The following is a 23,510-nucleotide window of genomic DNA, read 5'->3' as shown; positions in this document are numbered from 1 at the left end:
CAGTTCAATATAACTGTACTCGCTGTTGTCAGCAGTATAGTACTACTGTATGCACCGTCAACTTTTTGATTTCGAAACATTCCGAATAAAATCAAAGTTTTAGCTGAAAGAAACATAGCAATTCATTCACTTGACAGTTAATGATTTTCGACCAATCATTATGTTTAGTAAGCAAAAACTGGACTTTCCCTAAAAAATTAAAATTTACTGGTGTTTGATCTTACATAAGAAATTCATTTCCAAATTGATAGATATGATTTTCCAATCTGAGATCATCCAAAGTGTTTTGGAAATTATCCACTCAGAAAACAATGTTCGAACAAAAATTTATTCATTTGTACGCAAAAACTTATTATTAAAGATATGGAATTGGTAAAGTTCCATAACATCGTCTTATCAAACATATTTTACAAAGAAAGAAGTTTTGTAAGTCGTAAAGTCATTGATCTAATTTTTGTACATTCTTGAATGACTTCCAAATAAATTTAGCATTCATTTGAATGACATTGTCTCGGGAGCAGCACTTACAAAATTACAAAGCGAGAAATTCTGTGAAAAATAACAAAATGGAAGTGTGAATTGAGAATTACTGGATGTAGAAAACTGAAATGCATGAAAAGACAAGAATAATCTGTTGGTCAGATAACCGGTATCCATTAATTTGATTAAAATATATTCAACAAAGAGGGTAATAAATGCAGTTCATTTTATCACTTCAATAAAAAACAAAATCGTAATGAAGTGAAGTCAAGTAAGCACAGACTCTTGAATGTTGCTTTCTCATTCAGCCACAATGAATCGTTAATCTACATGCGCTCTTTTCGATGGCCTAATTAAGCCTTTCCTGACAGAGACAATTAATTAAACCAAAATTCCCATTCACTAATAGATCGAAAAGTGTCTATTGTTTACTACGGATGTTGCTGCTCACATTAGTCATTTGTTTGTAATGGTTATTAATTTCCTTTCAATATTGGATGTACTGCTTTTTAATCTTTTGAATATTGAATTTCAAGGAGCACATGGACATCAATGATGTATACATTCTTGATCTTCATCTTCAAGTTCCACTTCAAGATTCATTTCTCCGAGCTCCATTGTCTTCCGAGCTACTGCTCCGTTAGATACATAACGATCCGGAATACGGATAACCCATTCCCTTTGACATGGCTGAAAGTGACGTATCTGTGCTGTATATTTGTTAAACTTTGATTATTCCGCAATTTACACTGATCTGCTTGCTCTGTTTATATCGTGGAATATCTAGGAAGAACTCATAAGGCAAAGTTTAAACTCATTAATTGCCCGCAAGCAGCAATTTAATATGACCTCTCTTAAACCATAGTACTTAGACCTAGTTTTCTTGGCTTACACACATGCATAAGTACATACTACACATTTTGCACCTTCAAATTCCAAATAATACAACTCGGTGATATGATTATTGTCCGTCCCTTTCAAAAGAATGCATCCAGGCCATCACAGCATGACACTTGTTACTTGGATCTCAGTATCGAAAGAAGCCCTCATAGCACACAACAATCAAATCACTGTTTGGCTTTTCAGCTTTGCTCTTCAACCGTTGACAGCATTGGCCTAAAGCAAAGCAAGGGCCTAGCTCTTGAAATATTTCCCCTTCATAACTTCACAACGAAGTCAAGAGAGGGTGTCATTATTTTCACTCTTATAAGTAGGTTTTAACACAGGAATGGTTTAACCTCCCATTATTGGTCTTAAAAGTATTGGTGTTGTCTTCAAGTTTAAACCTAAAGCAAGAAAACCGAAACTGCATGTTGATTTTGTGGTGTTATGCTTCACTGTACATGCAACTGACCGTTCCATATGTAAGAAAGTGGGATTTGTTCACAAAGGAGGGCTTTGTTCTCACCTGTGCCCTTTCTCATAAGTGCCGCAGAAGTTGTGTAACGTAAATCTCAGGGAAAACCAGTGCTCCACATTCATGAATCCATAACTTTGCAGCCAGAATTTCGGATGATTTCATTTGTTCACAATGTCATAAACACCAAAACCAATTCTTTAGATCTATCCAAACTGCGAAATTTTCGGCAGTATTGCCTTTGATCCTATTTAATTACATGGTAAATTGTAAATGCATTTATAATTTAATTCAACTTCACTGTCTGACTCATGCTATGTATTGCAATTCCAACCGCAGAGTCTTTTTGGCACAGAATGGATTGAAAAATTAAGTCGTTTCTCAACCTGTTATTTAGAAACATTCATGATCAGGTAAATCACTTAACGAAGAAGTTGTCATCGTAACGCTAATGTTCAACATATTCTCTCACACTTTATAGTATTTTTTCAATTAGAATTCGTCACAAGATTTTGATGCTCCCAACATCTTGATCAGTTCGTTCCTTTCAAAATAGCAAAAGACCGTCGTTAAGCAGTTAAATTGCAATCTGTTGATGGTTCTTTGATTTGAAATGCATTGTTTCAGACTCCTATCTTCATCATCTTCACTAGGGTATTCATCGAAATAGCTAACGCAGATATCGAGAATTCTGTTCGAGCTATCATCAAACCTACTCCCAAACCCAGTTCCAAATAATGCATTCATATTCACTATTGAAGTTAGACCTTTCGTTACCCCATACATCATCTTTCTTCATCTTTTTCCTAAATAGTCAAAAGTCTTTAACTGTATATCAACAACCTTTCATTTCCTCATAGACACTTTCACTGAAATCTCAGGACTTCTCTTCTGCTCATTCTTGATATCAAACATATCACACCAAAGTCTTTTCATCCAGCGCGTCATCCGAGATCAGTGATGACTGCATTCCAGTGTATTATTCTCTTCTTTGGTCACTTTTTTACCCCGTCGAAGGTTGTTTTATCCGTCAAATTTCTGTGATTAGAAGTTGCATAGCAGTTCAAAGCAGTCATAAGTTGTTCAAGGAATCAACTCATTTATATCAAGAAGTGTTCTAACTTCAAGGCATTCAAATTATTAAATTGAATTCTTTGAAATATCTGTATTTTGTCTACAGTGAGAAAAAAGTCTTGAAAATACATGTTAATTGAATTATTCCTTGTTTTAATACTTAGGTCATCTTGAGTATGGGCATGGGACCTTTTCTTTTCCTGTAGGAGTTATAGAAGAGTAACCATCAATGGCACCAGTTAATACTTCCTCACAATCCATCCAGCAGTACATCTACTACTCCAATAATATTCCGGTCCATTTCATTTCCCTCTATGTTCAGTAGCTCTATACTCCTCACATCATGTTTTACTCAATCCATAAATGGTCTTCTACATAAGATTCAGACCTCTTCGATATGTACAATCTTGCAGTTTTCCTTATTTTTCGTTCGACTGCCAAACGATCGCTCCTCCAATCTCTCCGTAAACATATATATGTACATACAATACTCACCTAATCCATTCCAAGTAACTCACTTATGGACTTTCAGTACTTGTCATTAATAAATTGATGCATGCAATTTCAATCAAACAACTTCAAATGTCCTGACTTCATGATCCATTTACTTCTGTGCACCCACATCTACATCTCTTTATAGAGTCGGTAAGTTCTTTATATGCATCATTTTTCCAAATTTATTTTAAAAGAAAGTGAATAACACATGCCCTTCCGTAATCGTTGCAGTCGTGATAAATACGCACTTCGGGGTCGATCGTCGATAATTCATATGAATTGCCCTGTAAATCAAATTTGCCACCACTATCTGTATAACAGGAATCCATTAAATCATCCGGATTTGGACCTGCAAAAATAAAGCCTAAGGTGATCTGATTGTTCTACAATAATCTGCTGTAGCGATATCTATAATTCTAACAATGAAACCGAAAGAAAAAATAATTTGAAAGAAGTCTACACTGAAATCACTAGAACTGGTGAAAAAACAAATTCTGGGATAATAGTGGAGTGTGATTATTTTGAAGAACAAAAGTTCATTACCATTATCTTTATCGACTAATTTCACTAGGATGCTGGAAGCTGGCTGGGAACCACATAGCAGTCGTCCCCTGACGCGTACGCTTTGTTCGAGAAATGCATTAGCTGTATGCACTACAACAATGACAATGTAGGCGCTCAGGGAAAATATTAGCCACATTTTTCCTGCAAAATTTTGAGTAATTTTTCGAACTTTCCAATCTTTGATTCTAATAGGCTCTCATATATTTATGTACAATGTAAAAAGGTGCTTAAATAAACGCAATTTCCATCAATGATAAAAGTGTCCAATCATTTCGGCGACACTTTTGTCCTAAAGTCTTTGCAGCAGCAGCAGTAGCAACAGCAGTTATCCATTATTTTTAAATTTTCAGGCTTTTCGGAGACTAAGCTGAAGACTAAGAATTTGGCTCAGCCCGATTATTTCTTAAAAAAATTCCATTCTATCAGTGGAAAAGTAGTGCTGAGCAACAGCTGTCATTAACAAACATTTGGTGCAGAATGATTCGTTTCTACGGTGAGAACAACAAACGTCAACTGAAAAGGTTAGGTTGTAGTACAAGCAGAAATTCCTAGTTGGTCCAATCGCAGAATTCTTCAATGATGTGTAGGAATATTCATTTCATGAAAACCGAACATTTTTATTTTGCCTTCAAATGTGATGTGAATTTTGTAAAAAAAATCTACTAGATTTGCAGAATTTTAGATATTTCATCAAGCTTTCGGAAAATCACGCAGTTGGCGGGAAAAGCAGAAATAGAGAAGGGAACAATAATAGGTAGTAAATGCTAGAAAGAGGTAAATATGATCATTACCGAAGAAATTTATAAAGCTTAACCCGTGGTATTTAACACCTAATCACATTGTAAAACTAAAACTTTCAATTTTAGTAGGATAATCCGAGGGTAAAGTTTATCTATTCATGCATCAACGAAACGAGTGCATTGGATTACATCGATCTGGATACGGAAGAGCGAATGAAAAGTGTTGCTGATTGCTGATAACGATTTCGTAATGATCAGAAGCTACTGACACGGGACAGCTGTCAATGTTACGCAGTCTGTCTGCTGCTGTGCAGCATGTTTGTGCTCCTCAAAAAATATCCTGAGTCTCTCTGTTCGCTGGAGTGTGCATCATAAGATGGTGAAATTTCTGGAATTCAGAGGCTGCAAACAATCGATAACAATATCAGTTACTTCTGGTTTATTTTAATAATTAAGTAAGTGGTCAGTGGCAGAATGGAGAGTTTAATTAACTGTGCATCACTAGATTATGCTCGGATTGTGTAACTGCTGATCGATTAAGGTAATATCAAACCGAGTAAATTCCTTGATGAACATTTTCAAATGCTGAAAATGATTAGTTAATCATCTCATTTTGTACATCCGTTGCAGCTGTGACACTGGTTTCTAGAAATTCTGTGCTACAAAAGACAAACGTTTTATTAACGTATACACTGATGATATACATATTTGAATGCTTACAGAATTTGAATGCTTTAAATATGACATTTGGTGGCATTACTGTAAATAAACGAATTTAGCAATTTAAATTTTACAATTAATCTAATTTTGACAAAGGAGCAGTTATTCTCTTTTTAATGGATGAAGCACATTTCACAAATTACAGGTATGCTATTAAGGAATATTATACGAGTGAATTACAACAAGCAGTCTCGCTTCTCGCCATAGAACACTACTTCAGCATTTAAGATACCAATATCCATGATATGCTCTGCATCTCCTTCATTACTTATATATTTTACTGGAATTCCCAGTCTCCATTCACGATCGCATGGCTAAAGAAAAAACAACGTTTGCACAATCGTACAAATAGATAGGGAACGATAATAATTTACAGTGTTGAAAATTTATGCAGTTAGTTGTTTCGAATAAAAACTTAGAAAAGTGGTCTTCAGCTGCTCAAGAAACTTTTATAAAAAGATGCCTGGAAGATTTTTGTATTTAACTGAACAACTGCTATTCCAGTTTTTTTCAAGAAATCCGTTTCTTTTTGAAGTTGAAGAGATGGAAGAGATTAAAATTTTACGATTCCGCCGTCGTTGCATTTATGGCGAACCACAAGTATAGGATCGATTGTACTCCATTCAGTCTCGTTACCATGCACAAAAAAGTGTCCTCGTTGATCAGTTACATTCATCGCCATTATATCATCAGGATCCAGTTCTAAATAAATGCTTTCCTAAAAATTAAGCAGTGAAGTAAAAATCAACAACACGTCATAACAAGTAATGCAAGCTGCTCTTACGACATTCGTAAAAAAAAGTTTTTGTTTGAAAATATAGTATCGTCGTTAATTTATTTTGGTAGATCGTATGAAAGCTTTTTGAAACTTCAAAAATTTCCAAAACTTCTGAAATTTTAAAGGGACTTCGAGGTTGATTTGTGGTTTTTCTCATTTTAAAAATGAATTTTTGTAATATTTTTCCTCCCTGATAAATTAATGAAACAATCATAAAAAGTAGCTTATGAAAACTATGCTTATGTAAATTTCGAAATGATTTTGTTGTAAACAACGATTACTGAACTATCGTGATCGATGAGAATTATATGATGATTCGGTAACGGTCTGCCTTCACATAGCAGTATTCCTTGTACTGCAACCCTCTGTACTCGTGATAGTGGAAACAAGGCATTAGCAATAGTAGGCAATAGTGTAAACAATATCCATTCCATGCTGCATCCTTAAATTCATGGCAGCATGAGAAAAAAACAAATATTTAAATCTACGATAAGAAGTATAACTAATAAGACACCTTCTCTCTTAATTTTCCTACCAATTTTCAAAATCTTTCAAGAAAGACTATTACCTTTTTGATGTACAAAGTTAATTCATCAAGTTAATCTTTAATAGAACTTGGTGAAGTAACAGTACCGAACATTATTTTTATCTAACCCAGAACTCTTTTCCATCTCCAGACGCAGATGATACAATTTCAGTCTATGAAGAAAGAGGAAAAAAAAAAAAAACTTTGATAAACTGAAATTAAAGTTTGGACTTGGGAAAAATTCAGAAAAAATCGACGAAACATTTATAATGCTATTAGGATTATTTACTAATAACCGCTTCTGTTATTTGCATTTTCTTAATCTCATTTCATTGATGATAGTTGTTAAGTTCTTCATTTTCAATGATTAGTTTCTTTCGACAAAAATATTCATCTTTGTAATTTCACTTACCAATCCTATCCAATTTCATTATAGAAAGAGTAAAAGTTGATAGAATAGTTAGTATTGGAAATTTGCGAGGCGTACATCAGCTATAAAATCAAATTGATGGGCTTATCAAACTTAGATGTTCTGACTAAGTATTAAAGAACATACAAACCACATTTGGATTTCTTTATTTGTTTTAAGGCTCGTTGAGCACTTTCTCTAATAAACAGTTGAGTTCTCCAATCTTGCATCAACTTTTGAGTTGTAATCAAAACCTACTGAGCATCCTGAACGGATCATCAATTGGGGCTGAAACTATTATTTTTGTTTTTTAATAAAATCTTGTCCATACGTTGAATGTTCATGCTAGCATGCATTGCATTAAAAGTACAACGAAAACAAGAAAACGTACATTATAAATGAACTCTTTTGAAGAATGAGTATGTCGGGAAAAACAAAAAAGAAAGAAACTAATGAGCGAAAATGAAGGACTTGAGAAAACACAGGACGAGAAAATAGAGCAGTAAAAATGGCGCAAAGTAGTTGAAGAGAATTAATAGTGCATCAAGAAATGATATATCAAAGAAAATGAACATAAGTTTATTTGATAATCTAGTATTTTAATTATCTAACAAGCAACAAGGCAGGATATTTCCAGAGTTATATACAAAAAATAAGCAGCAGATGATGAGAATTAAGTGCTGATTCATGAATTAAAGTTTGAAAAGATTAATGTTAGAGAGTTTAGTTGGAGTGAGGGATACGCTGAACATCGATTGCAATCAGTTAAAGAAAGCTAATAAGAACAAAGATCCAGCAATCTTAGTCAGAAATAATAAATGAACAGATGCACAAATAAATAAACGGAAAAACGGCAATCTGAGTAAAGAAAATATTTTCTTGAAACTGATTTATGAGGGTTTTAAGGGAAAAATTTCAAAACTTTCATATACTAAGGATATCATTGCAGATGAAACTTAAACTGTCCGACTATTTTCATTTCGCACCTTTTACCGAAACAAATGTTAACAATAAACATTGAAATACAACAATTCTTCAAGACAAAAATCATCAACAGTCAAAATATTTATTACCTCTGATTTATACATGCATTTGCATAATTTTGTAAATATTTCTATTGATACCTTTATAGGCCTTTACCACATTATCCTATGTCCTGTAAAACTAAGTCATCATGCTTTTCGGTCTTTCTATCATAGTATGTCTTCCCGTCAAATAACAAATCATTAATTCTTTAGGAAGGGAGCAGGAAACACTGGCTGCAAGTCTTTTCAGAGCTATCGTTTTCGTTACGGGATGTTTCTTTCTTTTATCTGGAAAAGAGTTCCATATGTTATCAAATATTGCAAATGCTGTGACTAATGAGGATGTTTTTTTTTCACATGAATTTTCAACTACACTACTTGTCATAATTCCTGCGTAGTTATAGAACCGAATAACACCTACCGTCTTTCATCTGTGAACCATATACTTTGCAATCATCCTTTTCCTATAAATCCTCTAATACTGATATAAAAACTATAATAAATGCTAATACTGATATAAAACTAACATAAAGAAGCCTTTTTTTTAGCCAGTACTTACGACTGGCCAATTCTTCTCACCTTACTATTTTAAGCCCGTTACTATCGCCCTATGTTAACAGTGACCTGATGATCACCATTCAACCTGAATCACCACATCAAGTTCACCCATTGCCAAAATCAGGAGTGTTCATCACCTGTTCTCTTACGAGCTTTTTATTCTTCACTAGACATGGGCAGTTTATGATTTTAATTTCTACCACATCTAACACCATGCCACTTTCAAATGCCGAAGTTTGACCCAGCAGTAAAGAAAAGAAATTTTAAAAAGACAAAGCCCTAGCTATGAAATTATAATAATCGATCTGAATTGATAATTTTATGCACAAAATCCAAAAATAATCAGATACACTGACCAATAAAATATCAAGAAAAATAATTTCAAGCATAAAAATTGGAAAAGCTCACACTACTTCCCAAAAATCTAAACCCACTTCTAATATTCTGTTCTAATTAATGATAGTACAGACTGATTAGATAATGAAGACATGTTCTGAATGAATATATCAGGGCATAAGTACGACTGACAAAACTCCCGCGAAAGTGTTGTTCGTAATCCTGTCTAAATATTAATATACACATAAAGAACTTGCTGAAGTGAGAGGCAAAAAACAAGCTTGTGTTGCCCGTTAAATTTGTGCAGTGTGAGTTGCCAGTGCACATCAATAACAAGTTACATAGATTTTAAAGGAATCAGTAAGTCTGTATAGTATTTATTGCTAATTATGTAAACTTAAAAAATATTTCGAATTTTAAAATGGCACACAATTTTTAAAAATATTATTGAAACATAAAAAACTTTTTTACTAAATACGAAGTTTTATAAAAATATTTCAAACGGCATCTTTTCGTACCGCTTAGGCCTTTATCTTGATCCGTATTATTTGAAATAAATTAACAACTTAAAATTGAACATATACGGACCAAACTTCATCAAATATAAGAAAAGAATAGCAAGATATCAAGTTTTATCCATTGATATTTGCTACTGATAGAACTGATAGGTCATCAAAGTGGTAAAAAAAAAAAAAAAACAAATTGCTCTGCGTTAGCCACTATGTAGGCTATAATGATGTGTATAAGAAACACATGATTTTACAGTAAAAATTAAGGCACCAACAAACAATTCAATTTCCATGTGTTTTCACTTCTTTTTAATTGGTGCACCTTTTTTAGCCAGTGGTTGACCCATTTCTTTACCACGCAACTTTACACCGAGCGCTCGTTCCATTTTAGCTAGAATCTGTAAAGGACAGAAATCAGTTTCTTTATAATGCAAGTGTATAAAAAATAAATTCAAAAATACAAGTACAAAAAAATGGAAAAACCATGACACTAATGAAGATAACCTGCTGATTAGGGACAGCTTTACCATTTTCATACTCCGCCACTACTTGTGGCTTCTCGTTGATGTGCTGAAATTAACAAAGCTAATAAATTAAAAATTACAAATTTAAAATCTTAAGCGTATAAAATTTATAAATGTTCCCCCAAACCTGATTTAGAACGAAACAATAAATACTTACGGTAGCCAAATCTTTCTGTGTCCACTCCTTGCTTTGTCGTGCCTGCTGCACCACTTTGCCAAATGTCAGCGAAACACGTTCGTGATGTAACTCCTCAGTTTCTTCATCCAATCTTCATTGAACACAAAGTTAGCTCTAATGAAGCAACTTTTGACTGTAGGACACAAATATTTCTAGATTACAAATATTTCTAGAACCAAAGGCAATAAGTGCAGTAAATTAGCCATCACTAACAAGTTATTTAAGTCATATGTCAAGTATTCTGCAAGATGATTCCCCCATAATTTTTGTGCAATATTTTAAGTTCGCTAAATGACCACCAACGAGAAACTCTACCACCTTGAAGTATTTTTAGTCGCATAATGTTGTTTATTACCACCAGCCATTATTTTCTTCGATGTTTCAATTGCCATTCCACGCCGTTGTGCTGCATTCAATTCCTGTAAATTCAGAACTTGTTCCTAGAGAATATAAGTTAATGAAATCACATTTAATATATATGATATCTAAGATATGTAGACAGACCAAAATCGGTTGTTGTGACGAGACTAACAATATGAAAAATAATACAGCAAGGAAGCCCACTGCAAAACTACTTATCATATGCAACTTGTTCTTACACAAAAACAGAATTACCGCTACTGTTCGCAACGTTCTTTGCGCTGGACCACGTCGATGTAGAATTATTACTGTGTCCGGATCAGTATCCGAATTTATTGTTCCCATTTTTGACATTCTCGAAATATCAGGACAATGATATTAAGCCTTAAAAAGCATAAAAAAATGACAAGATTAACCACCAGGTCGGTTACACTGCTAACACAACAATTTGGAAAGCCTTGCATCTATGAATGTATAATTCAGCATACATTTATTTATATATACCATGCAATACCTTTAAAGTACAACGCACTAAACCACAGCTGCAGAATGCAGAGTATGGAAGGTAGAGACAACGACAAGCACAGGTAACCCTAACAACGGTAACCTACATATCACATCGTCGAACTATACAAACTCCATGCTCTCGCACAATTGCGGCCCGTAATTTACAGACAGGACTCGCAGCTTGATTTCACAATAGCCATAACCATCTTTTCTAGGAGAAATTGGGTGTTGACATGACCTTCGTCGAGAAGTGTCCAGAAGTTGTGAAGAATGAGCCAGACGTTGCGAAGATTCTTACTAAGAATGAGTCTCAGAATGTTTGTTAGCCTTTTGTCATGAATTCTGCTACGTTCGCTGCCTTCATTGCATAAATGGTTTAACAGATGTTTCTGACCATTAGTAATCATGGAAACTGATGATTGTATAGAATCTTGTGGTAACATAAGCTAAATCAGCAGGATATTTACCACTCTCAACGGAAAATAAGCAAACAAGGATAAGAGTAATTTCCAAATCAACTTCCCTATGATTCAAAAACAAACACCAATCAACTGTTGGTATAGTTGTCTGCAATAAAGCTGTCATCAATCCAAGACAGAAATACTATAATTTGAATGCAAAAACAACAAAAAATGTGATACAATCCATCAAATAAAAAAAAGGACCTGATACACTTTAGGAAATGCTATGAAATATAACAGAAAAAATACACAGCTTATAATCTGCAAGTGTGGAAAACATAGAAACATGTAAAATGGGAAATGCGCACAATATGAGAACTGTACAGTTGAGTACATATTTATAGACATATAAATAATTTTTAGAAAATCGTAATTTTTAATTTTTTAGAAAATCGACAAATTGACAACATAGAGAAAAGTACTATAATGCTTCATCTTGCATTTAAATCACATAAATGGCTATAATTAAACAATCTAAAAAGAAATTTAAATTTGAAGACGGAACATCAATTGCGAGATTTTGAGTGAATATACTTTCAGCTTATCTCACAATTGAAAGAATGTTGGAATGGGAGTTGAAAGCTCCAACTTGAAATCAAAAATTTGAAAACATGTTGAATTAAGGCAATACATGGACTTGTTTGGCCTTCAGTTGTTATTTCAGAGATGGAAAGAAGGAGGCCAAATGAGGACAATATAGCAGTTTATTAGAGAATAAAGAGAGAAGAGGCTTAATCACTTTTGCAAAAAAGTGCACAGTGATGACAAATAACTATCAAAACCAATATATCAAACTTTCAAAGCAGATTAACTCACTACCAGTTACCACTTATACAAAGCCTCACTTTACAGTCTGCTAAACAGAACAGCATTTACACCATTTGTGTATCTTTTCTTTGCTAATGTATCCTTGATAAATCTTCGACAAGCTTTAACACATCTTCTGCCAATGCATCCACTAGTTCTGTAGTTTCAGACGAAGATATACCTGAAAGTAATGTGATTATTCATGTGGCTGCAATAAAACAATTTATTAATTTGTGAATATTTGGAAATTTTAAATATTTTACTAGAGAGCTTGACACAAGGAAAAAAATATCACGTTTTGTGCTATTTAGTTCACACAAAAAGTTGGTACTACTGGGAAGAATGATACAACTCAAAAGACCAAATTAGATGAATACATTACTTTCTGATAATTAAACATGCGCTACGAAGCTTTGTCTCTATCTTTTTTTAGACTTGAATTTCGAATCTTTTTTTCTTAGTTAGCCTGTAGTAAGTGCATAAAGTGATCAGAAGTGGTCACGTAGTTGTGGTCAAGATAGTACATCGGCTATCACTGTATGCAAGGATATTAAATGCAGTTCATTAAGATAATTCAACCTACTTCACAACTACCTTCATTATAACAAATATAAGTCACAGTTATTAAAATTATCCATTTAATGTATTTCCCAGTAATTCTGATTATGTCGTATTCGTTCTTTCCTTCTTTTTCTCTGCATCTTTTTCAGTAAATCAAATCTCTTAAGAAATAATTCTGAGCTGGTATTATTTTCAAAAAAATTCAGTTTTCATAGTAAACTTTTATATAAATCTTCGTCACAAATTTACCGTCACGTAAAAACACTTACCTTCAACTGAAATACTTTTAAACCTGAGAGATTTGAGCAAAAGTAAAACAATTTCAATTAATCATGTTTTATTTGAGAATTCAATAAAAATCTTGCTTATAGTACCAGAGTTAATAATCATATAAGCATAACTTTCTTTTAAATACCAGCTAGAAGGATGCATTCTTGGAAAATTAAAATATCTGAATGATCCTTTTTATCACTTAGAAAAAAGTTATAGAATAAACAAACACGGACTGTATTTGCAAGCAGTCAAGGAAATACAAATCACAAAAATAATGTATTCTTACTATTCAACAGCGGCATTTTAAGTCCGTTAACGACCTGTTCCACAGAATCTTTGCCCATATCCAAAAGACTCTCGATTAGATCACCGTCGATGAAACCGTTTGGAGCTTCACTTCGTTTTTCTGTTTCAAATGTTCTATATTGTGTGTGCGAAATTCGCATACAATTTTCTGCGTATTCGGCCAAACGTTTCTGAACGTCTTGTAGGAATCTGAAACGCAAAAATCATTCTTAACTTCCAGTTGTAAAACCACAAAGAGAAAGTTCTTTCGATTAAAATTGAGGCCGTCATAAATTTTACTAGAGAGTAATCAAAACAAACGTATAAAGCACTGGCGGCATTTGAACAATAACTCCTATACCACCATCTGAAGTACCATACAAAATTGAAGAATGATATAATGGTGCCACATCAACTTGGGTAGCAGTTAAAGATCCATGGCAGAATACATTAACCATTTCGCCCAAATAAAATAATCCTAATTCCTGAAGAAATGTCTTCCAATATATTTTGCAAAACTCGTTAAAATGTAATATTTTTGAAAAGACAATGTGATTGTCATCAAACGCTATCCCTATTTGAATACAACATACTGCAAATTTTCGAGGGTGGAATGAAAACGTTAATTACTTGTAATCTTGTTCCCTCCTCTTTGAACACTGTGAATGAATCCTTCATTACCGTAAATAAATTATAGGAGTTTTCGGCACCCAAAAAGTTGTCGGAATCAATTATCTCACACGCGGACATCCAATTCGTCATAAAATCTCTTGAAACCATAATTATTAATAACACAAGAAAAAAAAAACTAATACTGCAATATCACAACCCAAAATCTTCAAAATTTAAGAAGTAAAATCACTTGTCAACGTAAAACAGACTAATACACATCAAGTTTTAAAAGTATGAATACCAGTTAGATAGACGAAAGAGACAGAACTCCTCGCTTTTTCTCACTAGCCTTGTCTAAACACATAAGACAAATAAGCGCTTTACCTAGCTACTTTTTCAAACGTTGATTCCATTGATTTATAGGAAAGAAGAGAAAGAGACCGCATCAAATCGCCAACCAAAATTAAGTCATTCTTCGTCTTTAAGTATAGTGCAGTAACGTTATCAAAATCTGAACATTCCAATCGCAATTCTTTGTCCGCAGTCCATTCAAATAACCGAACACAACTATTGACAGCAACCACTAGCTTCCCTGTAATTTCGTAGTTATCGAATATGATAAAATAACTTAAACACAGAAACTTTTTACAACATCTCCCTTCTTATGCTCTTTCAATTAATTAGGACGTCAGAAATGGTAAGAAATGTTCTTTCTTTCTTCATCTTCAGATTTTCGAATTTGAAGTTTCAAATGTTGAATAATAGAATCAAATGAAATGTTTTCAAGAGTTAATTTTACATACCATCCATAGACTGAATCGAATAAGCGGCTCCTTTAATCTCTTTTTCATATACTAAACGCATGCGTTCCGGTCCTTCTGACGCTTGAAACATCATGATACGGCCCTACAATCACAAGTTATCACTGATCTGAAGAACTAACTAAATCTGTACATATAAGTGAAAGTTAAGAGCAGGAAAATAATAACTCAGAACAGATGCAGTGGAAATAACCATTTTAGATTCCGTTTCATCAGACATGATAACTGCAGTACCCACAACGAAATAAGGTTGGCTATCATCTCCCAGTTGACAAGAAGCCAGCGACATTGCCATCTCGCTGCCTTCAAGTTCATGCGAATGTAATATTTCAAATGTATTGGAATCCAGCAATAAAACTGAACTGACCTGTAATCTTAATGAATCCAATAGCAAGTATGTGAACAGGAAAAATCAAACATTTCAATCCCAAAACATGCGTACTACGGCGAAAATTTCAAAATGAAATACCTGAGACCTAAATTCATGGTTTCTAACCAATTTCAATGATTGTTCTGTAGTTACTTCAACACATGCGTTATGAAAAATGTGCCCTAATTAAGTGGGCCTTAATTTGTCTGAAACGCTCACTTCCATTTCTTCAGCCAAACATTCTGGAGTAGGTTCTCGCCTCATAGAGCTCAGGCGACTACTTGATGTTTCCATCGCATTTTTTGATGCACACTGCCCAAAATGATGTTTCCCCATGGCATCCACAAACTGCAGGGAAGCGAAAATAAAACACATGGCTTGTAGTGGAGAATATTAAATAAACATTCCTTATTACATACTAAGCATTGATTCCCCATGATCAAGTAAAACTAGTTTCGTCGACCATTTCACTGGACAGTTGAAAAAGAAAATATACCACATAAAAGAACAAAAACAAAATCACTTCTAGTCGTTCAACAATTACAGCAATTGTATTTGTTTCCGGCTGATAAGCAATTCGAGAAGGACTTTCACCTAGTGGAACTGTTCTAATATGAAGTTTCTGAATATCATCGATTCTACCTGAAAAGGAGGTTTCAAGTTATTTCAACTAAAAAGAAAAAAAAAACAACAACAAACAAACAAACTAAGGAAGTCAAAATAAAAATTCCCAAAAAAGTATTTGATCAATGATTAGGACTAACCGATAACTAAAGAATGTCCATCAGTAAGTACTAACGCATCTGGATAAGCTTCTGCATACAAAGGCGTCATTGTAGAAACCATTCTAAGATTTACATTGGAAAACAAAAGTTTCTGATTCGAAGAATAAATGACTGCTGGCCGATCACTGCATACAAAGATATTATGAACTGGAGAACATCGAGACCGAAATTTACGCAAATGTATTGGTTGTGTCCCTAGAGTTGCTTTTTTTGGATCCAAAAGAGCACCTGAAGTTATCAACAAAATGTATGGCTTGTTCCTACACGGAAAAGTGAATCCAATTCCCGCGTCGTATGAGGAATGAATACAAATCTTTCGATAACAGAAAAGTAGCGTACAGCACGTGTCCGCCCATAATGAAACATGAAACCACTTTGTGTAAATTCAAAATGAAAATGTTAACAGATGTTCGACGATTACAAACAGAATTTAACACAAAAACACTTGAAGGACTTCAGACTAACCAGTTTTCATATCAATTTGAAAATAATGTACTGTTCCATCTCCAAGCGCCACCAGCAAATAAACGTGCCCTTCCATTGGACTCAACATAATAGATCGAGAAAGCATATCACCAACTATTTTTTCCCGAACTACTTCTACCAACTGGGGCAAAGCGCGTAACGCAACCGAAAGATCAGTCCAATAGCCAACAGCACATATTTCGGAACGCAGTGTACCTTTCCCTTAAAGTAGGAATTGCAACCATTATAGGCAAGAGTACTGTATTTCAGAGGAAATCATCTATCCTCCTATAATAATATGAAAAAGTTAGAAGTCAAAGAAAAGTTTGAAAGGATAGTTTGTGAAGTTAGGTTTATAAGTGAATAACAGAATGTGGGCTCTGGAATTTAGTGCTAAAGAACTTTTACTCTTCATTTTCCATACTTACATTCTTTGAAATACTACTAAAGAGTTCAAAAGAACGAATAACTTACCAATAGGAGTAATGTCAATACAAGAAATTTCAAATTCGCATTCTATTTCGGTGATCACTTTAAAACCCGCAGAATTCGCTTCTAGATATATCAGGAGAGCTCCACAAGCTACCACCAACTGACCTAGATTTTTCATTATTTTAGTTTATAAAGTGGAAAATTTTTTCACAATTTTACTCCATATCAACGCGCAATTCTGTTAAGAGTAATAAGATTCTGCAAAATAAAAATGGAAAAAAAGACAAGACTACATCTTATTTCACATTTCACCCATAACTTTTTTCTTTTTTTGCTCAATAAAATACCTTTTTTCTCTATCATTCTCAGTGTGGTAATTGAGTTAGTTTACATTATAATGAAAGATCAGAGATCAATAACAAAATCATGCCCGTTATTTCATTGACAGCAACAAGCGTGATCCACTTGGAAGATTTCCATACTTGAATATTATCGCCATCAATAAGAATTACTTCCCCATGTGTTACTTGCAAAATTGTTTTACTATGGAATAGACAGCCTGCCCAAAGGGTTGCACCGTCAACTGTGAAACCTACAATTAAAAACAATTGATCAAGTCTGAAAATGAACAATTGGGACCACATAGTGAATTCAGAATTCGAGGTGGTAAAACTTACGTAGCCAAAATGTAAAACATAACCATGTTTATTAATATTAAGTCGAAAAAATAAATGCAAGGATGAAATTAGTGCTGTAAAACACGATTAATGTGAAATAACCTGTGATCTCTGTGTCTTCTAACTCCTCTCCATTAATTAATAGTACATGTGTTTCGCTATCAAAGCTGAGAATTAGATAATCATCAAACTCATCGTCACGTGTACGAAGGGTAAACATGTTTTTGATGCCTTTTAGCTCTACGGAGGCCAATTCCTCAATCCCAATTCCATTTCTGATAATACGAATAGTACCATCCTAAAAAACATGTCAGTGAAGTTTTCAGCGAAATTTCACACATGCAATTATGAAAGGGGTAAAATGATGCGAAGAAAAACTTTTTTCTTTTTTGTTTATCCATTTTGTTTCATCGATTACGGATTAATAAGTGAGCATGTTTATTTGAAAATATGGTATTGAAACAAACAAACTTACTTTGTAAGCTCCAGAACATGTTAAGATTTGTTGTTGTCCATTACATCGCATTACTGTCATATCTCTTATTGGTGCCAAGTTTGTATAACTATCTAACAAAGATATGTAACCGGTACCGTCAGCTCGCGGCTCTAAATCAAAAAAAAAAAAAACTGGTTAAAGAAGCCAAGCAGGTTTTAATAAACATAAGAAAGAATGAAACCAAATGTGTTGGAATCGAAAGTCTGAAAGTATCGCTATTGCTTTTACATTAAATTTATTGCATTCCTGATATTAGAAATTATTTCTCTGAAAGATTTCTACTCATGAAAAATAAATTTTTTCGATGCAGTTATAATCATCTATATTTACAAAAAAAGACCTGCGATAGATTCCATCAACATCTACACTCACGACTTTTCATACAAAATTTCAAAGAAATTGGAGAAACCATTTGCTATGACATGCGTGTTCAATCAAAAAAGTAAACCTGTACTGAGACGTATCAACTGACTATCACCAAAACGTGAACCAATGAAACAGACCCCATTATCTAAGTAGCACATGCACTCCGCTATACAAGTTTCCCCCAAGCTTTCGACCTGCATAAAATCAATTAAAGACAAAAATAAACACAATTCAAACATTAAACAACGAAACAGTGCACACACCTTTGCTACACGCACTAAATGACTTAACAATTTCTCTTTTAACTGAGATAAATGTCAAAAAAAAAAAAAAAAAAAAAAAAAAAACACGAAAACTTGCAATATTTGACTGGATGTAAATATTAATAATGTCTTACACTAATGAAACCGTCTTTAAATCATAAAAATATATTGACCCTCAGTATGACTAGCTATAAAAATGGAACTATAGTTAAAGGTCTTGCAAGTAAGAAATTCAGAACTTCAGATTTTTTCAGGTCAAGCAGTAATAATTGCACAGGGAAGATACACCACAACAATGATTAGAAAATACGAGAAACAAACTACTTGATATGGAATGCTTCAATTCAAACCTTCATATCTCTCACATACATAGCTGAGTTCTCATCTTGTTCTTGATCTTTCCCCAGCTCTAACAACAACATATACAAATTGCCAGCTAAATCAGCCAATAAATAACGTTGTCCATCACGATCAACTGGGGCATAGCAATTTGGGTGAGTATTGTGAAGTCTTGATCCAGGCACTCCTGCATAACGTAAAGCATCATCACCACCTAAAACAACCAATTTATAGTGCGCTAAGAAGGTTGTTTGTAAAAATCACTACAAATTTTAGAAGCCTAAGCCTCCCGTGATACTGCCGAAGATCTACTGACACATAGATTTAACAAAGAGAAAATAAACAGAAACAAGACTATTAACACCAATTTTTTCTTTTTTTTGTACTTCCAGATCAACATTTCGAATCCTATTGTTTGGCTGAGACAGTATAACTTTTATTATTGCTGTTACACGTATACGAACAGTACTAATCATATCAAATAATTAAGCAGAACTTGAATCGTACAGCCAATCAGAGAAATATGTAACGAACGCTATTAATCTAATGAAGTTGTGAATATAATGGAACGGATAATGGTCTAGATATGAATCACTATATGTAACTATATACAATTTACAGCATAATCACTCCTCATGCCACATATTACCACAGTGTCATGCCGTAAAAGATTTTCCTAGTGGAAACGTGACTGTAATCCAAAACAGATTTGTGAGTTTGAAATTTAGCATGAATGAAAAGCTCACCTTTATGATAGGAAATAGCATCGGGACCTGCAATGAGACATCCACCTACAGGTTCTGGAACACCAATCACTATATTCGCTTCCCCTTCGAGATTATCATGCTTCCAAAGAGGAGAGCTGAGCTCTTTATCATCAATATTAAGAGCAACTACCTTTATATGACGACCATTATCGTCCTGGTATATGTAGGCAAGTGTTGGACGGTCTGAAAGAGATTACCAGCCAAAAGTGTTCAATCGCCAGATTATATCTGTAAAGACTTTTCTGCTATAAAATTACAACCAGCCTCCCTCTCCCTCTCGTCAAAACTTAATAATTCCTGCAGAAAATTAGTGTTTACCAGGATCAGACATAAATGTTATATCAACGATGTACAAATCATCACATCTAACATTGAAACCACGTAGGTCTTTTCCTTCGTTCCACTGTACTACTTTCAGAAGACCATCATATAAACGAAACACCATCAACTACAAGAAATGTGAAGCATAAAGTTGCTGTTATCTCTTATGTGTAAGGAATTTTGTTATGTAAAGCACGTTAGCAACTAAAAAATCCTAAACGCACCATTTTTTTAACAGCCATCTTTTGGTAGCTAAAGACAACTAAAAAATATCTTACTCCTGATGAATGAACAGTCGCTATCATTCCTGTTTCGGATGGTCGTCCAACTCGATCCACAATATGTCCTGAAGCTCGTGTACGCAACTCGCTCGTTGGTGTCCAACGGATTATAGCCAAGTGATACTTGGCTGTCAGGATTAGCAAGCTATCCACATTCTACAATTCACCCAACTTTCTATCAATGTGGAAGCGGATCTGTTATAGTACCGGCTTGTAACACCAGTAAGACCATCACAGACCAAGACCATACAAAGATTTAAAAAGTAAGAATGCATACCTCACCCGGTGCTCTGAACAATTTTATTGTTGCGATGCGTCCAAACACTGAACATTCTCTGTGAGGCTTCAGTCCTTCCGGTGTGACCAAAAACAGCTCCACGCGATTGGTTTTCGCTAGCACTAAATTTAGTTCCGTAGGAACAATGAAACTACCAACCAAGGCATGGGTCACAACTGTTGGCTTGTAGGCTGTCACAATGTAGCTGAGGGCCATTTCGGAACTCCCTAAAATTTCAATAAATTTTTTTTTTCAACTTCAACTGCCGATTAAGCAATAGTCAACGAAATCTGTACATAAATGTAAGCATAGCAAAAAAGTGCACAGATGAAAACAACTTAATAAATAAGTCCAAACACCAACAAGTACTCACTCTACAGCAAATCGTTAGAAACCATCAGTAAAAAACTTCACTTAACCCAATAGGTGAGTTAACGCAGCCCATTCTTGAAAATTTTTTGTCTCATGGAAAATAGGATCATCCGTTGTGTAATTCCACTCCAATTTCAGAGCGAATATTCAAACACATTTATTTGACACTATTATAAGAATCCAAGTATCTTGTTGGTTAATGGATGCGAGGAACTTAAATCATGGCAAAAAAAGTGGAACAGAATAATCCCAGGAATGGTTCTAAGTGTTCTGTAACAGCCTCCATAAGATCTGACCCATGTTCCCATAATTGACCAGCTCTAGAGCATTCTATGGGGCGCAATACAATTGAATGCATACTTGACAAAACTTTGGGATTTCCAACTGTTGGTTTCAGGGTTGCATATAGTTTGCTCGTCTCTCTTTCTCTTACATTAGCCGCTTCTTTTTTTGCTATAGATCAACAGGTCAAAGAGGAGATTTAATTGCCTTGTCAATGAGCTTTTCCTGCTGACGTTCGGAGGGAAATTAATTGCAACTATGTGATATCTCGGTATAACATTCCATATAGTAATGCAAATTTCTGATTTAGATTGTTTTTTAGTAAACATTTATGTGGAATCGTTTCCATCTATTCTCCGTATCTAATTTGAATGTGCACTATTTGTACACGTCAATTATTCGAAATGATTAGACATACGGAGATAAATGTATCATCAGAATCAAATCATAGTTGTCTTGATAATTAGCATTATTATGTATTTTATCTTAGCGCATTTATTTCAAGATTAATTCTTTCTGACCCTATCACTACTTCAATCAAGAAAATGTGTATTTCCATAAAATCACGTGAAATCGAAGAAATAAGCTGAGAGAAAATGAAGCAATACTAATCGAAAATATATTTGTGCCATCAAAATTTTAGGAATATGCAGCATTCAGAACAGATCAATCTCGTTCCTTTTAATAGAAGTGAGACCAAATGTATCATAACTATAAAAGAAACAATTATCATAAAAAGCCAGCTGCGTGATTCAATGCATTTTTGCTTTTGTAACAAAATGAGCAAATAAATACCTGCAAGTAAAAGTGATAACGGATTAGGTCATGAATTGGTTCACATCGGGTGGGTGACAGCATAGAATCAGACTATGTATGCTATCACATAGCTAGTTGTTTGTGGGCTAAAAGAATGAGTATATTGCGGTGCTATTACAAACATTTAGCAGAAATCGATTCGAAGAAAGCACCTCATTTTAAAGCTGAAAATGAAAGCAGCTATTGCTTCTACGATAAGCTTTTCTACTTCGCGAAATTTAGCTAGTAGATGAGTCACTGTTAAATTTTGAATGCTGAGGCATTCGTTTATTCATCCTCACATGCCTACAATTTCCTCATAATGGATAGCATATCCAAGTGGTTTAATGATGACCGTGGTCATGGTAATCGTCTGCCAACGATCAGTAATAAAATATTTAGTCAAGATTATGTTGCATAACTCAGTGAACTTAAATTTAAGAAAAACAAAACTTTGAATAAGAATTAGAGCGGTAGTACTATGTCAATTAGATAAGGCAAACAAAAATGAAAGACAGTGGAACCATTCAAGAGAAATGATGACAATTAGAAAAATTAAGTGGAAATTGCTCAAGTTCTAAGTTTGCTTTTTTCGATTAAATAATATTAGAAGTATGTTGCTAAATAAATGATGCTGAAAATCTCATATTTCTCATTATGCTTTTCAAATTTTTTTGTGCTTCATTTTATTTGCTTCTTTTTCTTACAGGCCTTATATGCCATATACTTCTTAATTCCATGTAATTCAAATTTCAATCATTTTCAATTCGTATTTCATAAATGTCAGCTATTACAATACTATATTTTGTACTTTTGCTAATTCGATCTCCAAGCGTATCAAAAACAATTTTTCTTCAAATGTAGTATTCGCACTGGTTAATCTCTTATGTTTTTTTTTTTTCCGAAGCTTTTTGCTAAACATTTCGAAAAGTATCTTTGAAATTCTCCAAAGGATCAAACATATTTATTATTTCTGAAACTTGATAGAAACGATTTCTGATTATCATCATCTTCATAAGATGTCTTAAATTAACCCATTCCTACGAGAACAGAATCATTTAGTAGCTGGACTGTTTCATATGACCATCACATATCCAACCAAATAGATTTCTTTTTTCCAAAAATTGAAGCTATCATTTTTATCATTGAGATTACTAGCCTCTTTCCTCTTTTGACGAGCACAACTGCGGATGAAATGATATTCAAACAACTCGATTGTAAATCAAAAATAGATAAGTTACTAGATTCTGGAAAAAACCGAA

General features: G+C 33.9%; 4 protein-coding genes across 7 annotated transcripts; all 4 read right to left on the bottom strand.

Annotated features, from left to right (window-relative positions):
* Window positions 1–1,029: 1,029 nt before the first annotated feature.
* On the bottom strand, window positions 1,030–4,106 carry Bma-ttr-36 (Uncharacterized protein; the record flags this gene model as incomplete). The annotated part of the gene is made up of 3 exons (XM_001899402.2): window positions 1,030–1,170; window positions 3,619–3,755; window positions 3,950–4,106. The coding sequence occupies 3 exons, from the start codon at window positions 4,104–4,106 to the stop codon at window positions 1,030–1,032; spliced, it is 435 nt and encodes a 144-aa protein (XP_001899437.2).
* A 1,500-nt stretch (window positions 4,107–5,606) lies between these two features.
* On the bottom strand, window positions 5,607–7,373 carry Bma-ttr-39 (Uncharacterized protein; the record flags this gene model as incomplete). Its single annotated transcript, XM_043073614.1, has 4 exons — window positions 5,607–5,744; window positions 5,996–6,132; window positions 6,495–6,650; window positions 7,295–7,373. 4 exons carry the CDS (start codon window positions 7,371–7,373, stop codon window positions 5,607–5,609), a joined length of 510 nt encoding a protein of 169 aa, XP_042929548.1.
* A 2,497-nt stretch (window positions 7,374–9,870) lies between these two features.
* Bma-mbf-1 (Uncharacterized protein) lies at window positions 9,871–10,987 on the bottom strand (the record flags this gene model as incomplete). The annotated part of the gene is made up of 5 exons (XM_001899404.1): window positions 9,871–9,969; window positions 10,076–10,141; window positions 10,253–10,364; window positions 10,592–10,692; window positions 10,889–10,987. 5 exons carry the CDS (start codon window positions 10,985–10,987, stop codon window positions 9,871–9,873), a joined length of 477 nt encoding a protein of 158 aa, XP_001899439.1.
* Window positions 10,988–12,500: 1,513 nt separating this feature from the next.
* On the bottom strand, window positions 12,501–21,015 carry Bma-ddb-1 (Uncharacterized protein; the record flags this gene model as incomplete). 4 transcript variants are annotated; one of them, XM_043073610.1, is made up of 21 exons in its annotated part: window positions 12,501–12,589; window positions 13,529–13,737; window positions 13,849–14,012; window positions 14,158–14,296; window positions 14,524–14,731; window positions 14,943–15,045; window positions 15,154–15,327; window positions 15,550–15,678; window positions 15,854–15,972; window positions 16,095–16,343; window positions 16,581–16,802; window positions 17,055–17,177; window positions 17,443–17,604; window positions 17,792–17,987; window positions 18,165–18,295; window positions 18,634–18,745; window positions 19,165–19,367; window positions 19,900–20,103; window positions 20,239–20,368; window positions 20,520–20,678; window positions 20,800–21,015. In XM_043073610.1, the coding sequence occupies 21 exons, from the start codon at window positions 21,013–21,015 to the stop codon at window positions 12,501–12,503; spliced, it is 3,441 nt and encodes a 1,146-aa protein (XP_042929544.1). The 4 variants fall into 4 exon arrangements, with proteins under 4 accessions (XP_042929544.1, XP_042929546.1, XP_042929547.1 ...); XM_043073611.1 differs by lacking the exons at window positions 12,501–12,589; window positions 13,529–13,737; window positions 13,849–14,012; window positions 14,158–14,296; window positions 14,524–14,731 and having other exon boundaries at window positions 15,033–15,045; window positions 15,154–15,263; XM_043073612.1 differs by lacking the exons at window positions 18,165–18,295; window positions 18,634–18,745; window positions 19,165–19,367; ... (2 more) ...; window positions 20,520–20,678; window positions 20,800–21,015 and having other exon boundaries at window positions 17,792–17,909.
* Between the last annotated feature and the right edge of the window lie 2,495 nt (window positions 21,016–23,510).

This window comes from Brugia malayi, assembly GCF_000002995.4.
Source record: "Brugia malayi strain FR3 genome assembly, contig: Bm_v4_ChrX_scaffold_001, whole genome shotgun sequence".
Taxonomy (NCBI): domain Eukaryota; kingdom Metazoa; phylum Nematoda; class Chromadorea; order Rhabditida; family Onchocercidae; genus Brugia; species Brugia malayi.
This window is presented reverse-complemented; position numbering and strand designations above follow the sequence as displayed.